At 45.4% G+C, this 26,714-nt stretch overlaps 3 protein-coding genes and 1 long non-coding RNA gene across 8 annotated transcripts; 1 reads left to right on the top strand and 3 right to left on the bottom strand.

Moving 5' to 3' along the window:
* Positions 1-773: 773 nt before the first annotated feature.
* On the top strand, positions 774-3,211 carry LOC144023002 (uncharacterized). Its single transcript, XR_013284466.1, has 3 exons — positions 774-1,686; positions 2,990-3,027; positions 3,100-3,211. It is a non-coding gene; the product is annotated as an uncharacterized LOC144023002 (long non-coding RNA).
* On the bottom strand, positions 2,559-7,501 carry LOC144023000 (uncharacterized). 3 transcript variants are annotated; one of them, XM_077528245.1, is made up of 5 exons: positions 7,309-7,501; positions 6,666-6,730; positions 5,432-5,534; positions 4,942-5,098; positions 2,559-3,695 (listed from the first exon to the last, which is right to left on the bottom strand). In XM_077528245.1, the coding sequence occupies exons 1-5, from the start codon at positions 7,324-7,326 to the stop codon at positions 3,400-3,402; spliced, it is 639 nt and encodes a 212-aa protein (XP_077384371.1). In that variant the 5' UTR covers positions 7,327-7,501; the 3' UTR covers positions 2,559-3,399. The 3 variants fall into 3 exon arrangements, with proteins under 3 accessions (XP_077384371.1, XP_077384372.1, XP_077384370.1); XM_077528246.1 differs by having other exon boundaries at positions 7,170-7,309; XM_077528244.1 differs by lacking the exon at positions 7,309-7,501 and adding an exon at positions 6,811-7,133.
* A 138-nt stretch (positions 7,502-7,639) lies between these two features.
* On the bottom strand, positions 7,640-17,893 carry pi4kb (phosphatidylinositol 4-kinase, catalytic, beta). Of its 3 annotated transcripts, none has more exons than XM_077528231.1 (13): positions 17,722-17,893; positions 15,984-16,535; positions 14,780-15,124; positions 14,252-14,293; positions 12,912-13,139; positions 11,674-11,901; positions 11,485-11,591; positions 11,319-11,423; positions 11,106-11,229; positions 10,768-11,033; positions 10,351-10,483; positions 10,156-10,276; positions 7,640-8,585 (listed from the first exon to the last, which is right to left on the bottom strand). In XM_077528231.1, the coding sequence occupies exons 2-13, from the start codon at positions 16,488-16,490 to the stop codon at positions 8,404-8,406; spliced, it is 2,388 nt and encodes a 795-aa protein (XP_077384357.1). In that variant the 5' UTR covers positions 16,491-16,535; positions 17,722-17,893; the 3' UTR covers positions 7,640-8,403. The 3 variants fall into 3 exon arrangements, with proteins under 3 accessions (XP_077384357.1, XP_077384355.1, XP_077384358.1); XM_077528229.1 differs by having other exon boundaries at positions 15,984-16,526; positions 17,722-17,892; XM_077528232.1 differs by lacking the exon at positions 14,252-14,293 and having other exon boundaries at positions 15,984-16,526; positions 17,722-17,890.
* Positions 17,894-18,386: 493 nt separating this feature from the next.
* Positions 18,387-26,348, bottom strand: selenbp1 (selenium binding protein 1). Its single transcript, XM_077528233.1, has 12 exons — positions 26,240-26,348; positions 25,127-25,180; positions 24,932-25,044; positions 23,367-23,552; positions 21,752-21,872; positions 21,504-21,686; positions 20,661-20,842; positions 20,407-20,485; positions 20,208-20,329; positions 20,034-20,126; positions 18,858-18,976; positions 18,387-18,752 (listed from the first exon to the last, which is right to left on the bottom strand). The coding sequence occupies exons 1-12, from the start codon at positions 26,241-26,243 to the stop codon at positions 18,590-18,592; spliced, it is 1,419 nt and encodes a 472-aa protein (XP_077384359.1). The 5' UTR covers positions 26,244-26,348; the 3' UTR covers positions 18,387-18,589.
* Between the last annotated feature and the right edge of the window lie 366 nt (positions 26,349-26,714).

Below are 26,714 nucleotides of genomic sequence, written 5' to 3'. Positions count from 1 at the left end.
CAAACAACTACTTCGTGAGATGAGAGTTTCTCAGCACAAAAAGACTCAGTGCCAGGTGGGCATACTCTGCAATAAAAACAAAAGTACTCAACGTTGTGTACACTGCCGCAAATTTACCTGTGGCAAATGCAGGAAAGCTTCACCTTGGGAATGTGGAAACTGTTAGATGGGACAATTGTATGCTACATTTCTCCAATTTATATGTAGCGCTTTGTTCCTATGTAGTCAGACTGCACATCTTCATGTGAAATAAAAACATTTTCGAAGTTATACCTTCTCTTTCTGTGTTGTTTTTTCAAAACTGAAATTGAACTGTTTGGGTGGTAATTTCATTCTTCTGTTCTAGGAATATGTGATATTTCCAGGGTAGATTTTTATTATTGGTGTGTAGGCTGCAATCAAATTCCCATTCACGAAAGATTTTCAATAGAAATATTTCAGATGCAACTACGCTCTTCATAAAATGACAGGCTATTGTAATAAAAATATTTTTTTACGGCAAATTCAAAATGTTTCTTGGCTCAAAAGACAAAACAGGATGTTGGTGAGTACCTACTGGCCCCTCCCTCCACCCTCAAACACAATCGTTTGCAAAACAATTTGCAATGCTCTGGGGTCAAAGAGCTAACACAATCGTTTGCAAAATGCAAAACAATTTGCAGCTCAATGGAGACAACGAACACCCCGAGAGGAGATCATTAGTTCTGCAAAGGGGGGGGGGCATGCAGCGAAAAAGGAAAATTCCGGGATGGTGATGGGAGTTCCAGTGTATGGAATGTTTATGAAATGAGATTTAAACAATCAATGAAGCAAAATTACGAAAAATTTAAGTTTGCTGGAAGTCAAAATAAGTTTTGAGGACCAAAATAAAAAACAATTTATCACTATCCGCCATTTTGGTTGTTGACTTTCGCCTCGAACGCTTTCGCGTTTTCATCAAAACGAAAACGCCCCCTTGTGGCCGCAGCTGGACGATGACGCGCGTCTGGAGCACCAAGAGCAGTGTAAAATGGACGGCTGGGCTGCTAGGGGGCGCTGTTTTGCCCAGCGGGCGCAAGAACAATGTTTCTTGTAACTTGCCTATTTTTTTTTTTATCTGGTTTTGCCATTTGGAAAGTTCCTCGAAGAAAAAGACATGTTAAATGTTACGATTTGGTGGCAATGAAATCATATCAAATCAAATGTTGACCTTCTAATTGTTCCATTTTGTTGGCATGGAAGCGATTTGAGGTTGCTCGCTCAGCATCAAGCCAGTTCGAGTGATCCCTTCGTATCGTGAAAACTCCACAAGTGAAAAGAGGAGAGCCACTCGGGCTGCTCGTGTGCGCACGCGCGTCAAAACACAAAAACAAAAAAAAAGTCAACACGGCTTACATGTTGGGATTTGTTGTTTTGATGTTTGACATTCTTGAGGAAGGTTTGCCTCCATCCAGCGCGTGTGCGCATGTCGAAATGAGTAATCGTGACGTCGACGTTTTCATTTTCAACTTTTCCGTGTGTGTGTGTGCGTGCGCGCGATGGCGGCCCCGCGCATGGTGGTGCGGTCAAAGGTCACCTTGGTCATCCTGTCGTCAATCGTCTTGGTGGCAGCAGCAAGCGAAGAAGCGAGCATGTGGGAGGAGGATGACCTTGTAACCCCTACGCCGGACTACGACTACACGGCCACCTTCGACTACCAAGACTACCGTAAGGACGCCGCACGCATGCGCAAACATACCAGATGTCTGGACCTCGCAATTATGGTTCAAATCTTTTTTTTCTTTTTACTTCTCCACATCTGATTTGCTGCCTTTGCAATAATCAAGTGCATTAGACTTGCAAATCGTCACAGAATGTTTTTGCAATTTTTTTTTGTTTTAATTCCATGCAGAGCAGAGATGCAAAAGCCGCTCTGCTTTTTTTTTTTTTTTTTTTTTTTTTTAATTATTATTTTATTATATATATTTTTTTGTGAATGGCATGCACATAGCTTGCAAACAGCAAAATGTGCCTACTGGCATTTTTCATGTTGGAACTACAACATGAAGAGAATTGTGGAAGCTTTTTATAAAATAAATAAATAAATAAATACATGAATATTGGACAATTTGACAGATGAGGAACCCGCATATTTGGCAACGAGTCACAAAAGTAAAAAAAAAAAAAAAAACTACATACATGGGCGTATTTAAATAAAAAAATACCTTACTATACACTTTAAAAAATATATAAATATAAAAAAATCTTACTATACATGGTAAAAAAAAAAAATCTTACTATATATGGTTGATTAAAAAGAAAATTTAAAAAAAGTTTTGTTTTTTTAGAAGAGAGGAAAAAAAAGCCTTACTGTAACTTGAACCCCATAATTTGATAATCGATTACTTGTCAATTTGATTCATTTTGATAGCTCGAGCTGGAACTGATCAATTACATCTACATTAATTTCAACGTGGGAAAATATGACAAGTTTTGAGCTAGAAAATGCAATCACAAAAATTCAGCTCTTATCTCAAGGCATCAAATGACTGATGTGGAACAGACACTCAAGTCCATACCAAACAAAAAAACCAAAAAAATTAGAGGGCAGTCATCTTCATTTTTATTTTATTTTGTTTAATGATTGACAAAAACACCAGCCAACTTTCCACATTTAAGCCGTGTGTGCTTTTAATGTGAAAAACGTTCCACTGCTACATGAGGCTCAGCAATTTTATTTTGGCTTTCAAAAAAAAAAATAAAAAAATCTTCCCAACACTTTGAATGTAAATCAAATACTTGATCAACATCAAACAAGACAAATTAGCAGCAGCTCTGGAAAACTTTGGAAAATTGTGCAAAAAAAAAAAAAAAAAAAATCTGAATAAAGCTGCTCGATGCAAACATTTTGATGAGTTAAAAAAAAAGAAGAAAAAAAAAGCTTGCGACTAATTGCAATGACTCCATAAAAGCCACCAATCAGAAAGTTTGCGTCGCCGCTCGTCTTTCATTGATTTTCTTTTTTGTGCAGTTCCAGAAAGCGTCACTTGGGCGGAGGCCAAAAACAAGGTGAGCAAAGATCACGAGGTCATGAGTGGCAAGTGGAAGGGTGTGTCTGTGTGTGACCTTTGACCTCTTCAGGCTGCAGGGGCCGGACCAACTCTGTTACTCCCACTGGCTTTGGCGACCATTCATCTCAACATGTGAAGAAAATAACCTTTTGGAAAATAAAAACGCCTTCATACAAAAATGAGCAGTCTGTCGCCGTTCTCATCAATTGAAATTATTTTTCTTCTCCATTGAAGTAACAACTGTTTATTCAAAAAACAAAAAACAAACAAAGAGAGCAAGCTAACGGTGCTAACAGGCCTGCAAGCTAACAAAGTATGACAAAGAAAAAAAAATTGCGACTTGCGATTGGAGCGTGCGTGGTTGGCGCCATCAGTTGGCCCATGGCAGCGTGTACCTGCCGAGCGCCATGTACTCGTCCAGGTCAGCGTCCAGTCGCTTCTTGGAGCGGGCCATGTAGTGGTCCAGGTCGGCGTCCAGTCGCCTCTTAGATTTGGACATGTAGTCGTCCAGCTGCGCGTCCAGCTCTTTTTTGCTGGGCGCTTTCAGGCTCCGCCCTCTCACGGGAAGCGCTGACGCCGCCACTTGACCCCGGGCGACCCTCCGGAAGGGTCCCGATCCCGTCCTGACGAGGGGGCGGCGGCGCCAAGCCAGCCTCGCACTTGCTCCTGTGTAGGAAAGGCAAGCTTGCATTCTCTTTTTCTTTCTTTTTTTTTTATGACAGCGTGCGGCCACAAAGTGCCAAATTGGGGATGGCCATCAAGTGACGCCTGATTGGTCAGATGTGAAGGGTCGCCATGTTGACCTATTTGTGCCTACTAATCACTCATGTTGTTCACACCCGACAATATTTGGAGTAAGCAAGTAGTGCAAACACCAACAAAATGAGCCGATACGAAAACATTAAAGGGATACTTCACTTATTTAGCCCGTTATAGCAATAAAAAGTGAATATTTTGTCTATAATTAATTTGATACTTTCATTATTTTTTCACGTACAATTAGAAAAAAAAAGACATTTTGCAACTTGCTGTCGACTGATGACGATATCACAAGGGCTCAGGTAACCAATCACAGCTCAGCTTGTGAATGTCACATGACCAAACCTAGAAAACGTGAGCTTTCATTGGTTACCTGAGCCCTTGTGATGTCATTTTCAGTTGACAGCAAGTTCCAAAGTAGTTTCAGTCCGGTAAAAAATGTGTGTTGACGAAATGATTGTCTGTTTCGTTTTTGTTGACGAAATTTACACTACGCCAGCGTCAGAAGTTCCGTTTGTTGTTAAGTGCATTGTGCCAATTTTGTGCACATTTGGCGGCGTAAAAGTGGAGTTGTAATAGTCCTCACTTACGGAAAATGCTGAATTGCTCATGTTTGCACGCTACTTGGAGTGAAGAAAAGCTAAACACATGAAACGTTTAACAGCAAGTAGATACGGCTTCCTGTTGCTGATGCACGCAGAGTCAGCTGCCATCTTATGTGTATCTGGCTGGCGGCAATAAATTCATTCAAACTCTTATTTATTTAGCGATTTTGACACAAATTGTTTTGTCCCAAACAGAAGACATGTAGCAATGTTCATTTTCCCTTTTCAGTCGAAAGAGACTACAAACAAATCCGAAGAAGCGTCTTACTTAGTAGTGGTGATTTGGAGTCCATCAACAATAAGTGTCCGTGCGGAAACACCAAATATTAAATATTCATTCCGAACCTCCCGGGAAAGTCTGGGTGCCGCAAATATGTTTATGAAAATGATTAAAATAGCTTGGACGCATGCATTTATGCATCGACTACTTTTTCTGGTGGACTTTTATCCCCAGCCCTACATGAAACATTTTCTTACGCCCACATGATGCACAAGGTCAATTTGAAGTTGACGTGTGCGTGTTGCCGAGGCGACGGTCGGTCACTCACTGGCTCTCCTGCGGGCGGCGCGGCAGCGGCCTCTCCAGCCGTACTTGTTGCGGAAGTTCCAGAAGCCGACGCGCCGGCAACCCAGCCGCGTCCACACGCTGCCTCGCTGAGGAGGGGGCGGAGCCACGGGGACCAGCGAGAAGCACGCCGGCCCCGCCTGGAAGCCGCCACAACAACATTGCCGCTAGCAACATTCCAAATTCTCTCACTTGTGGAACCAAATGACACCTTTAACAAAACTTTTCTGGTTTGGAACACAATGGTTGTGTGTGTGGAACTCATTGCTCCTGAACGCCATTTTGACATCAACTCGGAATTGTCAATTCAGAGTTTGTGTGTTTTTCCCGACTTGCTTATTTCGTTTCACACTTGGTGCATGGCCAGGAACTCTCCTCACTATTTGGATGCCACACATGCAAAAGTAATTCAAAGGTCAAACTTGACGACCTTGCGGAAGAAAACGGAGCCTCCTGATTGGCTGAGAGCTCACCTGCGGATTGACTGAAGGTGAGGGCCTCACCAAAAGGAGCACAGACTCGGGAATGTTGGCCACGTGGGGCCGCATCGCTTGACCGGACTGCCCCCGAGAGAAGCTAATTCCAAAAAGGAAACAAGTCAAATGCTAGTCAAGACTTCAAAATACACGATGAGTCAAAAGTATGTCCTTAGTTTTACATACATGAAATTCATTCCTATTATAGCAGTTGTGCATATATATAAATAAATAATAGTTCACAAATTAAATACAAGTACTTCCAAACAGGGAGTTACGAGTTACTTTGGACTTCCCTATAAGCTGATAAGTCAAAAAGTCGCACAATTCCACAAGTCAATACTCCAGTACTTAAGGATTTACACTGGCTCCCAGTCAGTTGTAGAATAGATTTTAAAGTTCTGCTACTTGTCTATAAATCACTAAATGGTTTGGGTCCTGAATATATCCAAGAAATACTGATTGAGTACAAACCCAGCAGAGCTCTGAGATCGACAGACTTGGGCCAACTCGTGGAACCCACAGTTCGAAGCAAACATGGTGAAACTGCATTTAGCTATTATGCTGCACACAGATGGAATAGGCTGCCAACAGAAGTGAAGTCAGCCCCAAGTGTAATTGCTTTTAAAGCCAGGTTAAAACCTTTACTTTTTTCTCATACCTTTGATTAAGGACTTTTAAACAGCTTTGATTAAGTTTTTTTTGTTTTTTCTTCTTCCTTTTTAATTATTTTTATTTTAAACTTCCTTACGCTAAATGTTTTGTTTGCCAAATGTTTTAATATTGTCATTGTATGTTCTTTTTAGTACATTTTGTAACCTGTTTTTATTTATTTTTCTTCCTCTGAATGTTAACTACTGTGTTTGTTGATGCTTATGTGTTCTTTCCTTGTGTAAAGCACATTGAGTTGCCTTGTGTATGAAATGTGCTATACAAATAAACTTGCTTTGCCTTCAAATAGGTCATTAAAGAGCTCCATAATTCAATTTCAATAGTTCAATCATTAAAAAATAAATAATACAAAACTTAGAAGTAGTGGAATACCTTAAAGTTCCTTAAATGACAAGGTATCTAATAATTATTTTAATAAAGCTTGCTTAAAAGAATAAGCCAAACGTGCTCAACTTTCATTAGTACAAAAAAAAAAAAACGAATTGTTTCAACAGCTTCATTATTTGTCGTGCGAAAATAAAGTTGAAAGGAAACGTTGAGCAAGTTTGTAAGTTCTCACCGCTGATGAAGGGAAACGTTGGACGAACTTTTGAGGCGAAGTCGAGCTGCTATTCGCCTCATCCTCTTCACCGAAAAATACAACATGAGAAAAATAAGCACATTGGCAATCATTGAATGCGTCGTTGATGCTTGCTTGTGCCTGCCTGTTTCGGCCACCCACTAGCAGGCGAGCGCCAACAAACATCTTCCCTCGTGCTGGCGTGGACTGGACGCGATTTATTCATTCATTCGTTCGTCAAATGGAGCAAAATGAGCTCAAGGCTAAAAGGCTAATGGCGCCATTTCATATAAACGAAGCACGTTAGCCAAACGCTAGCATTAGCCCACACGCACCTGATTCCATTTTAACACTAAACAATGTCATTTCAAGTAGCTAGGTAGCTTTATTTTCAACTTTTCATAGTACGTCACACTAGACTTAAAATTCCCTTAAACTCTTCGAATATTACGACTTGTACAAACATCCAACTTTCAACTAGCTAGCGCTAGCTTCAATTCTTACTCTAAGGGTGCAGCCGAGTGGAATTTCAACTTGATAGCAGGACGCAAAAGTAAACTTTTTTCAGTCTTTTGTCATCTCGATTTCAAAGCGCTATATAAATAAAGATGACTTGACTTTGTCGGCGACTTCTTGAGCTCACCTGTGTGTGCAATTGCATTTGCCCTTTACAGCTTTTAGTGCGTGTAGGTCGGACACTGCGGCTTAATCGGATTATTTGCTCACCAACTGAACAGGCGGGAGGCAGTCAAATGTTTACGGGAAAATAAAGTGTTTTGTTTTTGTTTTTTAACACACACATCTTGACTCATACTGGAAATTTGTGAATTATTTTTGCATTATGGATTTAGTTTGTTTTTAAACACTGCCCTGCCTAGCCAAACAGAGATGACGTTATGATCCATCTTGACCAATGAAAAACGACGTACTATTGTCGATCGTGGAGCACAAAAAAAAGTTGCAAGATAACGAACTCTTTTGACAAACTGACAACTTTATCGAGCTGTAAAGAATATTGCGAGATGTCATTTCACCTGCAAAGAACTATATTCCATTCAACAAGACCATTCCTTTTTTGAGGCCAGTCAGTCACAAAAAAAGGGGAAAAAAGGGATTAAAAAAAAAGCAAATCTAAAGCTCAAACTTGCAATTAGATGACTAGTACTCACAAATGTATAACATTTGTGTATGGGGAAAAAATAAAATAAAAAGGATGTTCTTTAAAAGGTTCTTGGACACATTCCTAAAATCCCGCCCAATCCCAATGGTGGTTATAAAACTTCAAAACTGAAGCTATTGTTTTACCCCACAGTCTTATTTTTTTCTTCTTTTCCTGACAAAGGTGGCAACAATCTGCCAAAATGTTCTCCTTTATGATCAGCTTCCGGTTTCACAAGCAGAAACAATTTCAAGTGAAACTTGTTGTTACACTTTTATTTTGGTGGGTCCACGAAGCATCGTTTTCAATCATCACCATGTCACTTCCTTTCAGATTTCCAAGCGACTGGCTGTCCAAAGTGGGCATGGCGGCCATGTTAGGAGTAGCGATGATTGACAGTTTTGTGGCGGGAGAGGATGCTCACACCCAACAACAAAAAAAAAAAAAAAAAAAAAAAGGAAGTAAGTCAGCGGAGCAAAGCAGGTGGGGAATGTTACACCAACTTGTCTCCACAAAACAAAGCAACACCTGAGAGCGAATGCAAAGGTCATGAGGATGATGATGGGGGAATGTGTTGGATCACATGATGCCGTTGGTGAAGTACTGGAATCCGTCGTAGAGTTTGGTGGTGAGCGAGCGCATGGAGCCCACCACCATCTGCTCCACCAGAAGCTGCAGCTGCTCCTCTGTCAGGCTCATGTGGAAACGCTCCTTCAGGCCTCGCATGGTGCTCGAGCCGTGGAAGCACGGAAGCTGAGAGCCTGCCGACATGATACATTTGCTCACACGTTTCAACATTTACTACAAATTCAGTTAGCTTATAATCACAGCGAGTCAAACTCATCACATTTTTTTAATCAACTATCATTCCAGAATTTTAGTCCAAGAAAACCTCATTTTATTGGTCTAGTTTTAGCCACACTTGTTAGTTTTTAATTTGAGCTAGTCAACCTCATCCCATTTTTATTTTGTCCATTTTTTGACTATAAATCGAGCATTTTAGTCTTTATTTTAGTCCAAGAAAACGTCATTTTATTCGTCAACAAAAAGTGTCAACATTTTAGTCAGAACAACCATTTGACCCCTGTATATTTTTGTCAGCAGTTTATATTGAACCTTTTTGGATCTCAAACTATTTCATATCAAATTTTCTGTCATCTTTTTGATGAAAAACAACTTGACTCACAATTATTACAATTATTGCTCCATGCTATGAGCGAGTAAGTTAGCCAGCATTAGTTAGCAGTTGCATTAACATAATTGTTGGAACATTATGGCCGTTGGATTAAAGGGATACTTTTGACTTATTGACCAATTTTCAGCAGTGAAAAGTTCAGATTTTGTCCAAAATTCATTTGATGACTTCACTATTTTTCATGTACCTTTCAAATACCTTTCATTTTTCTACTTGCTGTTGACTTCTGATGACATCACCTGTGCTGAGGAAGTAGGTCATGGCCAATCGTGGCTCACCTGTTTTCTGGGTTTGGTCAGTAAACTGAGCCATGATTGGTCGTTAGCACAGGTGATGTCATCATCAGTCGACAGCAAGTAGAAAAATTACTTTTGAAAAGGTATTCATTGTAGGCTACATGAAAAATAATGAAGTTACCATATTAAGTATAGACAAATTATTCACTTTTTACTGCTGAAAATGGATCAATGAGTCACGTATCCCTTTAATGTAATAACTATTATTTACTTTTTCTTTTTTTAACCTTTCACTGTGAATCCCCTTCCTGTCTGTCCCATGTGATTGTATCACATGACAGTCTCGTTTTTGTTCATCAACCAAAATGTCAATAGATTTGAGTCAATTTTTTATTCTTAATATTTTGGGTTAATATTTTGCCTATAATAAATTTGATATTTTCATTATTTTTAACGTACAATTAGTACGTTTAAAAACACATTTTGCAACTTGCTGTCGACTGAAAATGACATCACAAGGGCTCAGGTAGCCAATCGCAGCTCAGCTTGTGAATGTCACGTGACCAAACCTAGAAAACAGGTGAGCTGTGGTTACCTGAGTCCTAGTGATGTCATTTTCAGTCGACAGCAAGTTGCAAAATGTCTTTTTAAAAGGTACTAATTGTACGTGAAAAGTAATGAAAGTATCAAATTAGAGACAAAATATTCACTTTTTATTACTATAATGGGCTAAATAAGTGAAGCATCTCTTTAATTGACGAAGGAAAATGCAGACTGATTTTTGTCCCACGTATTGTTTCTTCATGAGGGTTTTAGTGTAGTCTAGTTTTGGTCAGGTGAAAAATGTGAGTTGACAAAATGATTGTTATTGATGAAGTGAAGACGAGTACACATGCTGACCTTGTTGCATGATGTCGACAATCTGCAGCACGCGCTCCATGTGCTTGCGGGCGGCGATCAGGCCCTGCAGCATCAACATCTTGTAGTAGTTGAACATGTCGCCGTCGGGACCGCCCATCACCTGACGCGCGCACACGCACACACGTGATGAGGACGCGAAGACGTACAAGACGTGATGAAGAGGAGGGGAGAGACCTCGACAAACTCGGCGGTGAGTTTGAAGGCGGACGTCTCGAAGCCCAGGTTCTTGGGCGAGCTGGACAGGATGAAGCCAAAGTCGATGTGGATGATGTGGCCGCACGCGTCCAGCAGGATGTTGCCGTTGTGCCTGACCATGACCACCGCAATACATCGGAAAAAACAAAAACAGGACGTTTACTTTGTGGTGGACATTTTGCCTCATTTGCAAATTGTGACAAAAAACTGCAACACCCGACAAGCCCATGCTGTTATTTATTTTATTTTTACATTTACTTGAGATTTTTTTGTTTGTTTGTTTAAATCATCTAAATACATCAGTGGTATCCGCCATTTTAAGTGTGGGGAAAGTAACATTTGAATAGGATGCAATGCAGATGTTACAAAATCAACAGACCGCTCGACGCCACTGACCTGTCCTTGACCTGCAGCAGGTAGCAGATGAGGCTATAGCCGGCGCAGCTCTGCACAAAGTTCCTCTGGGCCGACAGGAAGGCCTCGGTGGTGGTGGCGCCGTGCTCCTGCAGGAAGTAGTCCAGCAGCGACAGCTGGCTGTGCTTCTTCACCTGGTGCAGCGACACGGCGTTCACCACCGGCTCGATCATGCCGCTGTCCGACGACAGCACCAGGATCTTGTACGGCTTGATCCACAGCGGCACGCGCTCCGCCTCCCAGATCGACTGGATGAAGGGAGGAGAGGGGCTTAGCTGGGGGCGGGACAATGGCGGCTGGTGCGCTAGCTAGCCGCTTACCTGCAGCTGCTGCAGCACCTGGAAGGCCAGCAGCTCCTGACGAAGGTCGTCGCCGCACTTGACGATGACGGACAGCAGGCGCCAGGTGGGCAGGTGGCCGTAAGGGGAACCTTCGCGGATCCTCCTGAACAACACATGGACCAGGTATTTGCTTGTACAAGACGCAAATTGTTGAAAAAAAAAAAAAAAAAAGAAAAATCCATCGATTCTTACCGGACTTTCTCCTCCCACGGCTCCTTGAGGGCCACCGCCGACGGGTCCTCGGGGTCCCGCTTGAACGTGGTGGGGGTCTGTGCCAGCTGTTCCGAGAGACGCCGCCTGCACACGCGCACACCAACGTGTCGGCGCAAAGGTCACATGCAGGGCACCGAGGACCAACCTGATGTCGCCGGCGGCGATGAAGACGGGTTCTTTGCTCTCTAGACTGCCGACGCTGTCAACCGAGAACTGACTGATGTTGTCGCAGCTGGCGTGAACCTCAGGAAGCTGCCGGAAAAATAAATAAATAAATAAAGGCGGCATTCCTGTCAGACTCGGGCTGAGAGCGAGTGAGCACACGAACGCTCACCTCCACCTGCAGCTGCCCGATGTCGTCCACCGACCAGGCCTCGTCGTCGTTGTCGTAGTTGGGGACGGTGGAGAAGCTCCCGGCGCGCTGCTCGGCGCTAATGCCGCAGTCGGGCAGGTGCTCCACCGAGCGCGTGCTCCTGATGCGGTTCTCGGGGATTCGGGCCGGCACGCTGGACGTTTCAAAGTCGTCCACCTCCACAACCTCCACATAGATCAGGTAGGGCGCCTGCGAGGGGGGGAGGCACAGGCTCACTTGGAGGTGGTGACAGAGCACCTGACCCGATATGTCCCATTTGCAGACCCTAACAAATACAATACGCTGTGATGCCTCGACATGCCGGTTGAATTTGTTCCATGGCCGCGCTCACAACTCAAAACACCTCAAATGATTTTTGCCAGTGAAAGGAAGGAAAGTTGTGTGGAAAAATGTTGGACAATTTCATTCTGCATCCCGTTCATTGTGCTGCTCCTTCTGCTGTGCTCGCCTTGGCCACCGGGGGGCAGTATGGTACAGCCATGCAGGCAAACCACCGACCTGCATAAATGACTGGATAGCTCATACACAACAATGCAAGCCGTTGAAGCCACAGGGCGGCCATCTTGTTACTCCCACCTCGCCAGCAGACTACTGTATAAATAAACTATACGGTATACGTACAGATGAGACATGTACAGCTCGTAGGATGCTGTTTCTACTAAATACTGTCTCAAATGTTCTCAGATTTGGAAATGTATAGGATGGTATAGCGAGAAACGTTTCTTGGGAGGAGCAATATGGCCGCCTCGTAACCTCAAAAGTCTTGGCCTATCGCCAATCCAGTCATATATATAGATCAGTGAGGCAAACGGACGGGGAAGGTTACTTCATCACAACAATCAGTGACTGAGAGGATGATGATGATGATGATGATGATGATGATATCTGTCTCCATGTGTGCTGTTGGTGAAAATGTCAGTGATGCTAGCAAACAGCATGTAAATGCTCTTTTTCCATGAGATGCTAGCATTAAGCTCAGTGGACTGTGGCAGAGCAATGAAAGCGTTTCAAGTGCACCAATTGTTGTTTTGCGTTTAGCCGGAGACTTTTGCTTCAGCAACAAACGGCAAAATGTGTGCCGAGTGACCGTAAGCATGCGCTCGCAAGTCAAAAGAAGAAATACAGCAAAATAAAAAAATAAAAAAAGGTGGGGTCAACACGCGAGATGCGCATCGAGCCGTCCGTGCGTCCGGCCTCACCTTGTCCTTGGAGTTGAGCACGACGGCCTGCGTGTGCGGCACGCGCACCACGTGGTGCTGGAAGGCGGCGGTGGGCAGCCAGACGCGGGCGGGCAGCTTGTGGTTGAGCAGCGACAGCTCCGAAATCAGACGCTGCGTCTTCTGCTCCTTGGTGGGCAGCGTGGCCAGACGCTTGCCGATGCCCAGCAGGGACTTGATGAAGTCGCGCTGCGGCGCCAGGCGCACCGGCTGCGCGTGGGTGGGGAACGACATAAGACGCCGGCCGTTAGTTTGTGTGCGCATCGCAACAAAACAAATGCAAAAACATGCTCCATATTAACTCCTTGACTGGCGGCCATTTTCAAAGAAGCAACCCCCTTCACTCCGGCTCTTTTATTGGATTTGAACTTGAATTTGCAAGGCCCACACAATATTGTCTTCTATTGCTATCAAAACATGGAAAAGAAAGATTAAAGTCTTCTTCTTTCATCAGGACAAAAACAAAAAAGTAGATTTTTATCTGGTCCCGTTTTGCAGCAATTAGCATAAGAATATAGCTACGTTTCATTAATATTCACATTCCTGGTGAAAACAGTGGTGAAAAGAGCTTGTTGCAACATGGCCTTGCTTGATCTCTTATACTCTGCTGCCGCCTACTGGCCGTTTGTGTAATAACTACCATGTTTTTCAACCGTTCTTTGCAACTGAGAGGCTGCATCAAACACTTCTGGATGCTCTAGCATTAAAAAAATATATATATATCTTTGGGACACTTAAAACATTAAAAAATAGAACGTATTTATATATTTTTGGGAGAAAATGCGTTAATTAGAGCGGAGTTAGAAAAAAAAATCAAAGTGATATCAAAAAAGAACGATAAGGAAAAATAAATAAAAGCCTTCATGGCACATGCGCAACCAGCAGGGCCGCGCAATTATGAAGAAAAAAAAAAATCAAAATCATGATTATTTGGACCAATATTGACATCACAATTTATAAACGATTGATTTGGCCAACGATGGTGAGCGAGCGGAACGTTTGCACGTTTCTTTTTGTTTGCTGCCACCTGTTGGCCAAAGTAGACAAAGCAACAAGCTGCTTTGCCAGCTACCATTAATTTACACAGAAGAAGAAGAAGAAGAAGAAGAAGAAGAAGAAGAAGGCGGGCCAATTGGGCCGTGCGGCTTGACGTTCCCTCACCGACTCACGACGAAGCCGCTCACCAACATCTCGCAATGCAGCAACGCGAGCAGAAGGCGGAGCCAAAAGAAAGAAGAAGCCGAAGCGAACGAAACAAACGGTCAGCCTGATTGATTCCGTTTCCCACAACCCGGACCAACGACTTAAGTTACAAAACTTACGGCAGCGCCCAGCAAGTCCACCGAGTCCAGGCCGGAACTTTCCTGAGGGTCAGAGGTCAGAGATCAGAGGAGGCCAGCTCCGCCTCCTGCCTCGCAAATTCCCCTTTCCTGATTGGTCGCGTGACGCGGCTCAAGTCAAGTCTCTGCTTGGACTTTGTAGGGCAGCAGTTGGAGTGTTCCATATCATACCGTCTGATATTACCGGTGTATTTTTTTTGGGTGATAAACATTTGAAATGTGACGAAATTGAGGTGATGACGTAATGCGTAACATTATACGTCTTGGTGTCAATTTGGACGTACACGCGTCGTTCGCTGCTGCATAAAAAACAATGTCGGAGCGTGTGAGGCTGCAAGAGCTGCAGCTGGTTCTGTCGGGTCTTCGGCAAAGTGGGAGTGAGCTTCGTCGTGTGGTTACAAGAGGTCAGATATAATGCAAAAAAAAAAAAAAAGAAAAAAAAATAAACAATTGTTTGCAAATGGTGCAGGAAAACCGTTGCCTTAAAGTTAAGGCACACAACGCTTTTACCTCGTCGTGGCTGCTCTCCACTTTGGGGTTGCTGGCTGTCCTCTTCAGGTTGCAGCTCAGGCTGACGGCCACGGCGGCGTCCGACTTGGAGCGCTGGTGCGTGCGTTTGGAGGGCGACAGGCCGTGCTCGGCGGCGGCAGGCGCGGCGGCGGAGAAGGCCGTCAGCGCGAGCGGGTCCCGGCGGGCCCGGCCGGCCGCCGGCTTCAACTGCTCCGACAGGATGAGCTTGCGCAGCTTGGTGCCTCGCGAGTGGCGCTGCGTGGAGATGTGCATGTCCGACGAGTATGCCGCCAGCAGCCACGCGCAGCGCAGGCTGAACGAGATGCTCTGACGGCACCGATGCACCTGACGGACAAGAGTCAGCAAACAAAATTCATTGGTCACACATCAAATACCTCTTTCACACATTATTTGTCTACATGTGTGCTAACTAGTGTTCATTTTGTACGCCTTTTTCAAATTTAGTCTCAGTTTTAGTCCAGTTTCAATCAGGCTTATTAGTTTTTATCATAGTGAGTCAACCTCATCCAGTATTTTATTTAGTCAACTATAAATCAGGATTCAAAGAGCTCAAACTTTTTTTCGACATACACAAAAGGATGTTTTTTTTCTCTTTTTTTCTAACTCTTTTACTGCCAAAAACGTTTAACAACGATTACTGAAATCACAACGAAAGCCGCCATAAACGTTGACGTCAACTACTTTTTTTTTTTTTTTTTTTTTTTTTTTTAAATCAATGGGCAGTGTAGTGTTAATTTTATCTGCCATTTTTACATTTCATTAATTTTTTTGTCCAGTTTCAATCACGCTTGTTAGTTTTTAATTATAGTTATTCAACCTCATCCTATTATTTTAGTCAACTATAAATCAAGCATTTTCGTCTTTATTGTTGTCCAAGAAACTGTCATTTTACTGACATTTCTCCTTGGAGTTGTGCAGGTAAGGAGATGGCCATGGACACGTCAAACAAGTTTGGACTCAAACAGGCATATTATTATTTATTTATTTATTTATTTATTTTTTACAATATTGTGAGCTTTTTTTTGTATCGCCAACCTTCCCACAATATGGTAATAATGATCGTATCGTGACCTTCTTATGGTAATAATACCAGATTGTGATGTTTGGGTATCGTTACATCCCTACTACTGTGTGTTTGCATGAAAGGTGCGCGTGCATGTTAGTGCAGCGCATGCACACCCACCACATAAGGCTTGATGGCGTCGCCGACGTGCTCGTCCATGTGCACGTACATGTTGAGGAGCTGTGGCAGGAAGAAGTCGACGTCGTCGTGCGGGAAGCTGAAGAGGCGGTTGCCGATGTAGGCCTGCACGCCGGGCTCCTTGGAGTTGTGCAGGTAGGAGATGGCCATGGACACGTCAAACAGTTTGGACTCAAACAGGCGCAGGAGCCACGACTGCTTGGATGGGTTGGGACGCGGGCGGCGCCGGCCGCCCCGGGGCGAGCCGTCCTCGTCGCGGTCGCCGTCGCTCACCGCCGCCGCGTCGCCGTCGTGCCGCAGCTTCAGCTTGTGCAGGACTTCCCGGCACGCCCTCTCCGCCGCCACCGCGTCGATCAGCGGCCCCGCCCCCTCGCCCGCCCCCTCGCTGATGATGCCCAGCGTGGGGGTGGTGGCGGCGGGGGCAGGGCCCGGGCGAGGGGTGGGGGGGCCGTCGTGTTCCGAGGGGAGCTCCGCCTTCGTTTCCTCCATGGAGAAGCAGCGGGAGGGAGGCTCCGCCCACCTCCGCTGCAGCACATGCACAAATACAACACAAGACCGCTTATGTCATCAACGTCATTCGGGGTTGGAACGTCATCGTCTGTTTAGTTTTACAGTTTACTCCAACTGAGGTGTCATTAACAGCTTAACATATGCTACACACTTGCTAGTGGCTAATGCTACGCAAAAAAAAATGGTGCATTCAGGGCACTTTAACAGCGTCAGAATCTTCACTATATTCGTTATGTGCCCAAATGCATTTGAAAAAATGACAGCCTAGCCAACCCTTAAATAGATTGTTGCTGTTGACAATTGCGAGTCAGAAGTCAAAATGTTGGTGAAATGTTGATTGAAAAGCATTGGACTTTGGATCCTGGTCATTTGATTGGTGAAGATTATTTTGATTTCAAAATGTGTTGAAACAATCTTCCTGCTTTGTATGCTAGTCACAAGCAAAATGAAGCATTTGCATTGGAGAAATATCAGAACTGGTTCGGAATTGTCAATTGGGTCATTTTGGTGCCAAATTTAACAAACGATAGCAGCAGCCCTACATGAACTGCAGGGTCCAATTTGTAAGGTTTCGTATGTCCCAGGGATTAACGAGAAGAAGAAAAAACTCAAATGAAATCACTGATTGGCAAAACCGCTCATAAACAAACAAGCAAGCAAACAAAGTTACTTCGTGCCTCGCAAGTTGCTAATTGTCGTGATGGGAGAATCACGAAAGCTTGTGAAGGCGGTTACTTAATCGATGGATTTTTAGTGGACATTTTACGGAACTATCGAGGTCCACAAGTTGCAGCCTGTGACCAATGATTCAGTCCTCTCTTTTTCTTTTCTTTTTTTTTTATCGCCAAAACAAAAACAAAACTGGCATGTGAATTGAACAGCGGACTAATATTTACATTGGCATTCGCTGGACCACAACACAAATCATCAAAATTGTCGAGCACGTCTTTGTGGGCTAGTGGCTAGCATTAGCACACACTGGACTAGCATCTATCAGATTAGCACAAGTGAGCGCGAGCAGTCCGGCGAGGCTTGGTTAGCCGTTCGCCGGGCGGCTACAAGGCTGCCCGATCTCGCTCGGAGGCTTTTCGTTAGCATTAGCCAACTGTTGCTACGTACGCTGAGCAAATACCCGAGCTAGCTCGCAAGCTAAAAGCTAAGCTACCGTTGCTTGAGCTGCGTGACGTGTTTACGGGCGTCTCGCTCGTACCTTGTTGAACTTTGGCGACGGTCAATGTTGTCTTCAAGTCAACTTTGTCGCCCCATTGATGCTGTGGACTGGCCGCGGCCGCAGAGGACGTTGGCCATTGGCCGCCAGGGGGAGACACGCAGCTTTATGTATGTATGCGCCTCACCTCGCCGCCATATTGGGGCGGTCAACAACATTTCGGTGACACGCTTGTGTCGAAGGAACTCGGGTATGGTATGGCATCTCCGTAAACATTTGACACAAAAGAAGCGCTTAAAAATAGTACTTAGCTCTCCCAGTACCACCATCACAGCTAACTTAAAAATACAGAAGCGCAGTCTGCCTAAATGTTCAAATTATTGCCAAGTTACTGTTGCACTTTGCAGTTTGAACATAGGCCTAACATAAACAATAATTCAATATAGACTTTGTTCTTAATGATTGTATTGCACATAAAAGTTCAACTAAAATGGTACCTACATAAAACTTTAAAAACAGTTCATAAAGCCTAAATGGATTGTAAGCCACGATAAAGTTGTGTTTTTTTTTGTTTTTTGTTTTTTTTTTGGGGGGGGGGGGGTTATTTTCATTTTCTGGATCTAGATTCCCCAACCCTGGCAGGCGGGTTCCACTTTTGAATATTTATCAGGCTGCAGTTGACATCTGTCATCAAACAATCCCATCAACAGTTTTTTTTCTTTGAAAGACATATTTATTGCAATAAGTGCAGTCGAGCCCCACGGGTGCTTCTGCGTTCGTAAGATCACAACAGGTGTTTGGAAAATACATTTGCAATAGTGAGTCGTGCCGATTAAAAACTTCGGATGATCATCAAATTGGAAAGACAGATCAGGTCCGAAGAACAAGGCAGGAATGTTTTGGGTGGGGGTCACAGCCAGATGTCGGACGTGCAGTCTCCTCCGGGGTACCTCAGCTCGTGAGCCAGTGCCGGACCGCCGGGTTCCTTGCCAAAGTCCACGAGGAAGTTCTCGTTGAGGCTCAGACCCCCCTTGGAAGAGTCCACGTCGATCTGCATCATTACGGACCCCTCCCTGCAAACCGCATTAGCAACGTTAGAAGATTCATCATGGGCTAAAGTCCTCAAAATAAAAACTGTGCATGCGTGTGTGCGAGAAGCCCAGTGGAAGAACACTAACCGGACCATTTCGGGGTAGAACTGTTTGTCCCAGCCACTGTAGAGTGACGTAGTTACGTACAGCCTTCGGCCATCCAAACTTAACTGTAACATCTGAGGACCACCGTGGATACGCGTGCCCTACACACGTAGACAAGACAGGTAGGTAAGTAGACAACCACACATCACTGGCAAGATTGATCAACCAGTAAGAAGATAGAGAGGCAGAGAGTTACTGTAGGTTTAAATACCACCGACAAGGTGCTTAACAGGTGTATCGATACTGCAGGTAGGCGGCCAAAAACAATCTTCCCCGCATACAAATCCAAACGAATCATACAAAAACAAAGACAGTTAAAACTATCAATTCAAAACATAAAGACCATAAGGACTAAAAGAATGCCGAGTCTCATACGGAGTGAAAAGCCAAAGCATCAAAATGTGTTTGAAGACGAGTTTTAAAGATGGATGCGGGGGGTGGGTTTTTTTCCTCATTGCAAAGAGTGGGTGGGACCAGCAACGGAAAAGGATCCATCTCCTGGGTGTGAAGGAACTCAGAGAGGTCAGGTGGGGCCAGACCATTTTGAAAACAAAAGGAATTTTAACATGAAGTCTAAAATGTTCAGGGAGACCAGAATAGGGATTGTATGTTCCCTCCCACGAGCTCCAGGTTGGAAGCCAGCAGCAAACTTTTGGATCATCTGGTCTGACTGGCTGACTCCAAAATAAAATGCATTCCAACCGAGATGTAACGAGGAATGGATTTACTGTTTCCAAGTGCTGTTGAGAAAGGAGAGGCTTGACTTGACTTAGCCTGAAAATGAAAAAAATCTGGATTTGACAACAGCACCAATTTGCACTGTCCAACTTCAAACTCAAGTTCCACACCGTTGGCTTTCATTAAGGCGCCAGTGGGCCCAAGTCAAGACAGGAGGGGCCCCAAAATGGAACCCTGCGGAACCCCGTACGACAGTGAGGCAGAGCGAGACTCAGGGCAACCAAGGCCAACCAAAACAAAACAAAATCTTTCAGCCAAATCAAATCTGAAACAGACAACTTGACAGCGAGAAGGGTCGACTGGATCGGTAGATAAAGAGCTCAAGTGATAAACTGAGATGACTGCTAGTTAGCTAAATGACTCGGCAGGCAGGTAGATGACAAACAGTTGACAGTCATGCAGATGTTGTGTCCGAGATACCTGAATAAAACGGGGCTGGGGTTGTGGCTGCTTTTCCGGGTCTTCCAGGACTCGGACTGGTCCGTCGCTGGTGATGCTGCCTCCCAAAAACACCTGCAGACAGACAGACAGTCAGGAAGTCAAAGCGTCTCCCTCAAAGTCCGCTGGATGACATCCTGTCACATGACATCCGACCTGTCCAACCAGTCGAGGGTTCCTGGTGTCGCTGATGTCATACTGTCTGATGTCACCGTGCAGCCAGTTGCTGAAGTAAAGGAAGCGGTCATCCAAGGAGATCAGAATGTCAGTGATCAGGCCTACAGACAAACGGACAGGTGTTGGGCAGGTGGGACAGACAGGCAGACAGACAGCTTGGGCTGGTGGTGATGCAGACCTGGCATGTCAGGCAACATCCATCCTTCAACTTTCTTACTGGGAACGGCGATGACCTTCTCTGCGGCCCACTTTCCTGTCTGAATGACAACACAGAACGTTGGAGGCGTGCGAAGGAGGACAAACAATTGTGGACAAAGGTGGCAACCGTCAAAACCAAACTACTCCTGGTGCCGTTACATGGAACGCAAATGTGGGACCTTGCCGGTTTGAAGGTTAGGGATAGCGCTCACTCGCTCACTCGGGTTTACTCACTGGTGCTTTGTAGAAGCGGAACACACTCCCCTTGAGAGCGCAACCTACAAAACCTTCGCTGGCCTTCGGGTCATGGAGAAAGCGGACCTCAAGAGGAATGGCGCCCTCTTCTCCTAGATTCAGGGTCTGCACTCTCTTGTGGGTGCTCCAGTCCCACACGTGAAGGGAATTACCATATTGACCTGGAACAACAAGGGACACCCATTGGTTCTTACGGTCAAGATGCAAATGCTGATCAGAAGCTGAACCTCAACCTGCCGAGTCCCAATTTGGGATTCAAGCTTCTGAAGCTCAATCTCGGATGTCCTGACTTTCCACTTCTGGAAATCTGCAAAGTTGTGACTTGAGTCTGCAGTCTCAGGTCCATGACTTGAGCCCAGGTTTCAAAACAAACATGGTGAAGCGGCATTTGGCTGCTATGCTGCACGCAAATTGAATAAATTGCCACTGGAAGTCAAATATAAACGCTTCTAAATCCAGATGAAAAAGCAATATGAAACCACTTTCACTGTTACGGTCTTTTGACCTTTTCTTTCCTTTGCTCTTTAACGTCTTTAAATGTTTTGAAAAAGTGCTCCAATGTCGTCAATACATGTTCTTGGAGTCATTTCAACTAAGAAGCTCTTTTTCTTGTTATCCTGCTTTCAAATCAGTTTCCATGTTGTGCCCTTGCCTGACTCGAACCTGATCATCAATCTATGACATCCCACTAGTACTCCTGTGTTAGCCAGCAGACGGCCAACTTAAAAAAAAAAAAAACAAGCTTTTGAAAGGTCTCGAGATTCTGGAGCATTTTTGGGAGCGATCAAACCAAGACAAGATTCTTGTTGTCTTTCTTCTCACCTTCAGCGACGTGAGCAGGATTAAAGCCACCCGCCAGGGCTTTTGGGGCCCCCCACTCGCTGCTGATCAGCACGTTGTGGTGAGGCTGGTACCAAAAGTCGTAGCCGAAGGGGGCCGCCTCACCCGGTTGCTCCCAGTTGCCGATCACGTCAAACGTCTGGCCGTCCAGGAGCACAAAGCCACCTGAAAGGGCAACAGCGGAGGTGAGTCTCAAAACTTGTACTCGTCCACTCTGGTGCCGCTCGAACCTTTGCCACCCCCGGACGGGTCCCCCATGCAACTGATCAGGATCTGGCCGCTTCCCAGGCAGTGGGTGGTGTGAGGGTTAGCCAGGCCACACTTCCAGTACAGCTCCACTGGCTCCACGGTCTGACGACAGAACAAGGGCCACGTTACTTCTGCAGCCTTCCAAGAAACCGACCTGGGGTCTGGAGGCCAGGACCAGACTCGAGTCATTGTGAAGATTTCAGACTTGGGACTTGATGATTTCTCAAATGCGATTGTGCTTTGGAACACAGTTGGCGCACGCGTCACGGTCAAACTTTCTCTCGCTACGGAGGAGGAAGCACGCACACCTTCTGATATAAGACCGGCAACACCAGCATCACGTCCTGGTGGACCTTCAACTAGAAAAAAAAACCCTCAAGTGTGGTGGTGCAAAACCAAGAGACCATCTACAGCAGGGGTACCCAAGTCTGGGCCTGGAGAGCCCCTATCCAAACTGTTTTCCATGTTTCTCTCCACCAACACACCTGATTGATGATCAGAGTTGTTATCAGGCTTCTGCAAAGCTTGAGCTGATGAGCTTGATTGGATTCAGCTGTGTGAGAGGAGAGAGACATGGAAAACAGACTGGATAGGGGCTCTCCAGGACCGGACTTGGGCACCTCTGGTCTACAGCGTCCGACTTGGTCCTTTGTGTCATCTTTTCATTCTGTAGCCAAACTGACTCGCTCTGTAGCTTGATGGGATCCGAAGTTCAGCGTTGTTGACATTCAGGCATCGACTCGCAATACGCTTGGAAGTAGTTGACGTTTACGACAACAAAGTTGAAAACGGACAACGAATGTGGAAAAAATGAATGCGGAAAATTTCACAAGTATCAAGAACCTGTTTTGCAAATGCCAAAACAAAAGCAAATGACTTGTTGCCATATTCTGCAAACACAAAGATGTGTGTGCCACTTTTTTTTTTTTTAAACAAAAAGAAAACAAAACAGGCCCAAATAGTTTGATGTCAAAAACACTCAAAGTAAGACGATGATGATTGAAGTTGTGTTCAATTGGAATACGATACCTCCTCCAAAATTGGCCAATTGTGTCGTTCTTGGTCTTCACGCTGTATGAAGACCACAAAGTGCAAGTAAGGGACTTAACTTGACTGGCCCAAAATCAAATCACTCGGAACTCTCTTGAGACTTGAAGGTTCGGACTTGAAGCGTAACACGTTTGACTTTGTTGTATCTCTGGTATTCATTGACCAAAACCAGAGACCAGGACCACATTGGTCCTCAGTCCATGCTATCCTGTGGCAACTCCAAACTGATTTTTGTCTATTAGCGTTAGCAGTACGGTTTAGTTCCTGGACGGGCGGCCATTGATTTGCCATCTTTGAAATGTGAACATGGCTGAGGGTGCTTGCTTGCATGCTTTTCAATTGAACTTGATTTCAAACGGCCGTTGCACTTTTTTTATGACTTTGTTTATGCTACTGGATAACAAAGTCCATCAAACGAGGACTTTGGCCAAAAGGAACTTTTTTGGTCTTTGTTTTGAAAAGTTGATTGTGGAAAAGCCGAAGGCGTCGCTGACGGAGCGGGTAACTTTATTATTCCAAGCAGCGGACGTTGCGCGTCCGGCGAACCTTGTGGAGTCTGGGTTTTCTGGGCTCGGTGCCGACGTCGACCACGTAGATCCGAGAGGAAATGAGCGCGGGCAGGATGAGTCGGTCGCGCTTCTTGGAGGCGTCACCGAAGCAGCTGCTGCACGCGTTCCAGCCGCTGTGGTGGAGCTCGTCGTCCACGTTGGGCATGGGAAGGCGGTGGATCACCTGCAAAAAACAAAAACAAGCTGGACCGTCTGGACCGGCCGGGTATACAGCAAGGACGCTTGCAACATTTTTTACATTCAGCAGGAATAAATTGCCAACATTGAAAGTTTGCTCTTGAAAGGGAACCTGAACCAAGTTGGGGACTAAAACAGGCCTGAAGAGCTTTGCAGTGGTGAGGAGCTTTTTTGACCACAAGTTACAGTCTGTGAGACGTGCTTGACATTTTCAACGGGAATTCCTGGGAGGAGGCTGGCCGGGTGCCTCAAACTCCTCAGATTTGCTTCTTCTTCAAACAAATGTGCTCAATACAAGATTTTAAACTTGATGACATTCTACTTACAAATAATAAATCCGCTTAGGTGGCAAACACAAGGCCTGGGGGCCAGATTGTCCCCCCCTTCCCCCCATCATGTGGTCCCTGAAACCCAATCAGGTGTGTCAACTTACATGATTCTTGCTTACCAAATTTCAGTGTCATGTGCAATAAATAACATTGAGATCATTTTTTCCCTTTTTACAGGAGGAAGTAATTTCCATCTATTTGTTGCGTACAATAAATATCATGATGCCAACAATGACGGTGAAGTTTGCGGACAACACCACCGTAGTGGGTTTTATATCAGACAATTATGAGAGCCACTACAGAGAGGAGACTGAACACCTGTCAGACTGGTGTTCAGACAATAACCTTGTCCAAGGCCAAGGAGGTCATTGTGGACTTTAGGAGATCCAGAAGGATGGTACACACCCCTCTCCTCATTCAGAGGGAGTGGGTGCATAACACCAAGTTCCTCAGAATCCACATGACATCTGACCTCACTAGGCAAAGCACCTGGTGAGGAAGGCCCAACAAAGGATCTTCTTCCGCAGGAAGCTCAACAAGGACTGGACTCTCCCCTCAGTTCCTAAAAAAAAAAACTTGTACAGAGCCACAATAGAGCGCATCCTCTGTTTAGGTGCAACAGTGTGGTATGGGAGCTGCACTGAAAGGACTTGTCCCGGGTCGTGAAAACAGCGCAGAGAATTGTGAGCAGCCCTCTAGCACCCACCACTGGACTCTATATATGACGGCAGGGTTCGGAGGAGGACTAGTTGTCGCATAGCTACAGACCTTCAACATTTGTGTGCTTTGACCGTCACATTGAGATTGCGTAACAGGTCCACTGACGATTGGCTGCAAAACAGGTTTGACGGACAAAGCAACATTTACAGTCCGCTTCAATGTGACACCATTCCATGAATTGAGCCTCACTTGCTAGTTTCAGATCTAAAAAAAAAATGTCTTAGGAAGTTCCTGACAAGAAACTTTTGTTCCCTTTTGCAACTCAGGTTCAAAGCTGACAGGAGACGAAAGAAGATGACGATGACGGCGACATCACCTGGCTGTAGGATGAAGATCGCGGGTCCACATCCACGGTGGCCAGGTAGTCGGCCTGACGGGTGGCAGTGTTGCGGTAGATGCACGGAAGGTAAACGATCTTCTCGCGATCGCCTTTCAACACACGCACGCGTGCACGCACACGCTGTGACATACACGCACATGCCGGGTGACGTGCACACACACCAACACTCACCCTTCATGGCCTGCAGAGGGCTGGCGTATCCTGGTCCGCATCCTGAGCAAGCAGCTGCGCACAAGCAAGGGCAAAGGTCACAAGACGGAAAGTAGCAACGTGACCCCCCCGTGATGGTTCACGACCCCGGATCGGATTGACTTGAGGGTTAGGCTTATTGAACATTTCAAATGGCTTCTTCCCTTCCCTTCGCCATCAAGTCCCCTAAAAGGTAACTGGGACGACAAACATCTCAGCTGATGGACGGACGCGCCTCAGCAAGAACGAGACGGCAGCCAAACGCCACCTGCGCGATTCTCAGAGCGGCAGAGAAAAACCGATGCCAAGTTTGAAACCTTTTTGGCCTGAACGGCAAACAGACATCATGCCCTTCTGGACGTTGTCACTCTCATCCGGCTCATTTCGTTCTTCTGCTCGTCTGGCAAACGGGCAGAATCCACAAGAACCGGATCTGCTCGCTTGCCAGCCATTCGAGCACCTGACGTGCGAGCGAGCGACACGTGTTACGCAAGTGGCGGCTAAACATTAGCAGGGTGTTGATGTAGCAAGCCAAGTCCAGTTGATCTGGGCCAGACTTTGGCATCGCCGACACTTTGTTGGACTTTTGGAGTCAAGGCTGCAACTTGTGCCATCTTTTTCTTTTCAGTCGCCAAAAGGTCACATGAGCAAGTCCACTTCCAAAACGTGGACGCGTCGCCATGTTGAATGTGTTCCCGTGCTGAGGAGAGGTCAGCTCAGACTTGATGGAAAAACAGGACGTGCGCGAGCGCAGTGAAAGATGGCAGCAAGTGATTGTGGAGTGTTTGTGTTAAGGTCCACTTACGTAAGACCCGCTTGCACGCGCACACAAAATCTCAGATGAGGGGATTACACTGACAGATGAAAAACACATTTAGACATGAATTCGTGTATAGTTCTTTTCCCAGTTGAGTCGTAGGGCCACATTTTCCTGTGAATGAGGCCGACGCAGTCTGTGTGGGTCTAATCGCACATCAACTTTTCCCAGGCGAAAAGGTATCTCATTTGTCAATCTAAACAAAGCATGTATACATGGACTCAAACAAGTTTTTTTGCAATGTAGTGCCTCATCGTGCCGTGTTGTGGTGCACTCACCCATGTTGTCGACGTCTCGGTGTCCTCACACGCGCCGAGCTTCAACACCCTTTTGTGGCCCTGCCCCACCAATGAGATGTCAGGGGGCGGGCACAGTGGGAGGTGGGCGGAGCTTCTAGCCACAAGACAAACTCTGCTCGAGGTCACTTCAGGCCAGCACGTGGCGGGAAAACAATCCTCCTCCCTGACTTTTTTTTTTTTTTTTTTTGCAAAAAAAGGGTGGTAAGGGAGTCATGACGTTTTTTCAAACAGGAAATGAACGCTGCAAATGCTTCTTTTCTTTTGCAAGGGTTTGTGGAAAAGCGCCTGTGAGCGAGACCCCCACCTCACCCCTTGGACACGCAGATTAGCATTAGCTGATAGCGTGAACTTGTGATGAGACAGCAGCACGTACGCGCACGTTCAATTCCGCAAGACATGAAAAACCTGCGATACCGTGTGCTGTTTTTTTCCGTTGAGCGATAAAGAACCCAAA

Source organism: Festucalex cinctus, chromosome 7 (genome assembly GCF_051991245.1).
Source record: "Festucalex cinctus isolate MCC-2025b chromosome 7, RoL_Fcin_1.0, whole genome shotgun sequence".
NCBI lineage: Eukaryota > Metazoa > Chordata > Actinopteri > Syngnathiformes > Syngnathidae > Festucalex > Festucalex cinctus.
This window is presented reverse-complemented; position numbering and strand designations above follow the sequence as displayed.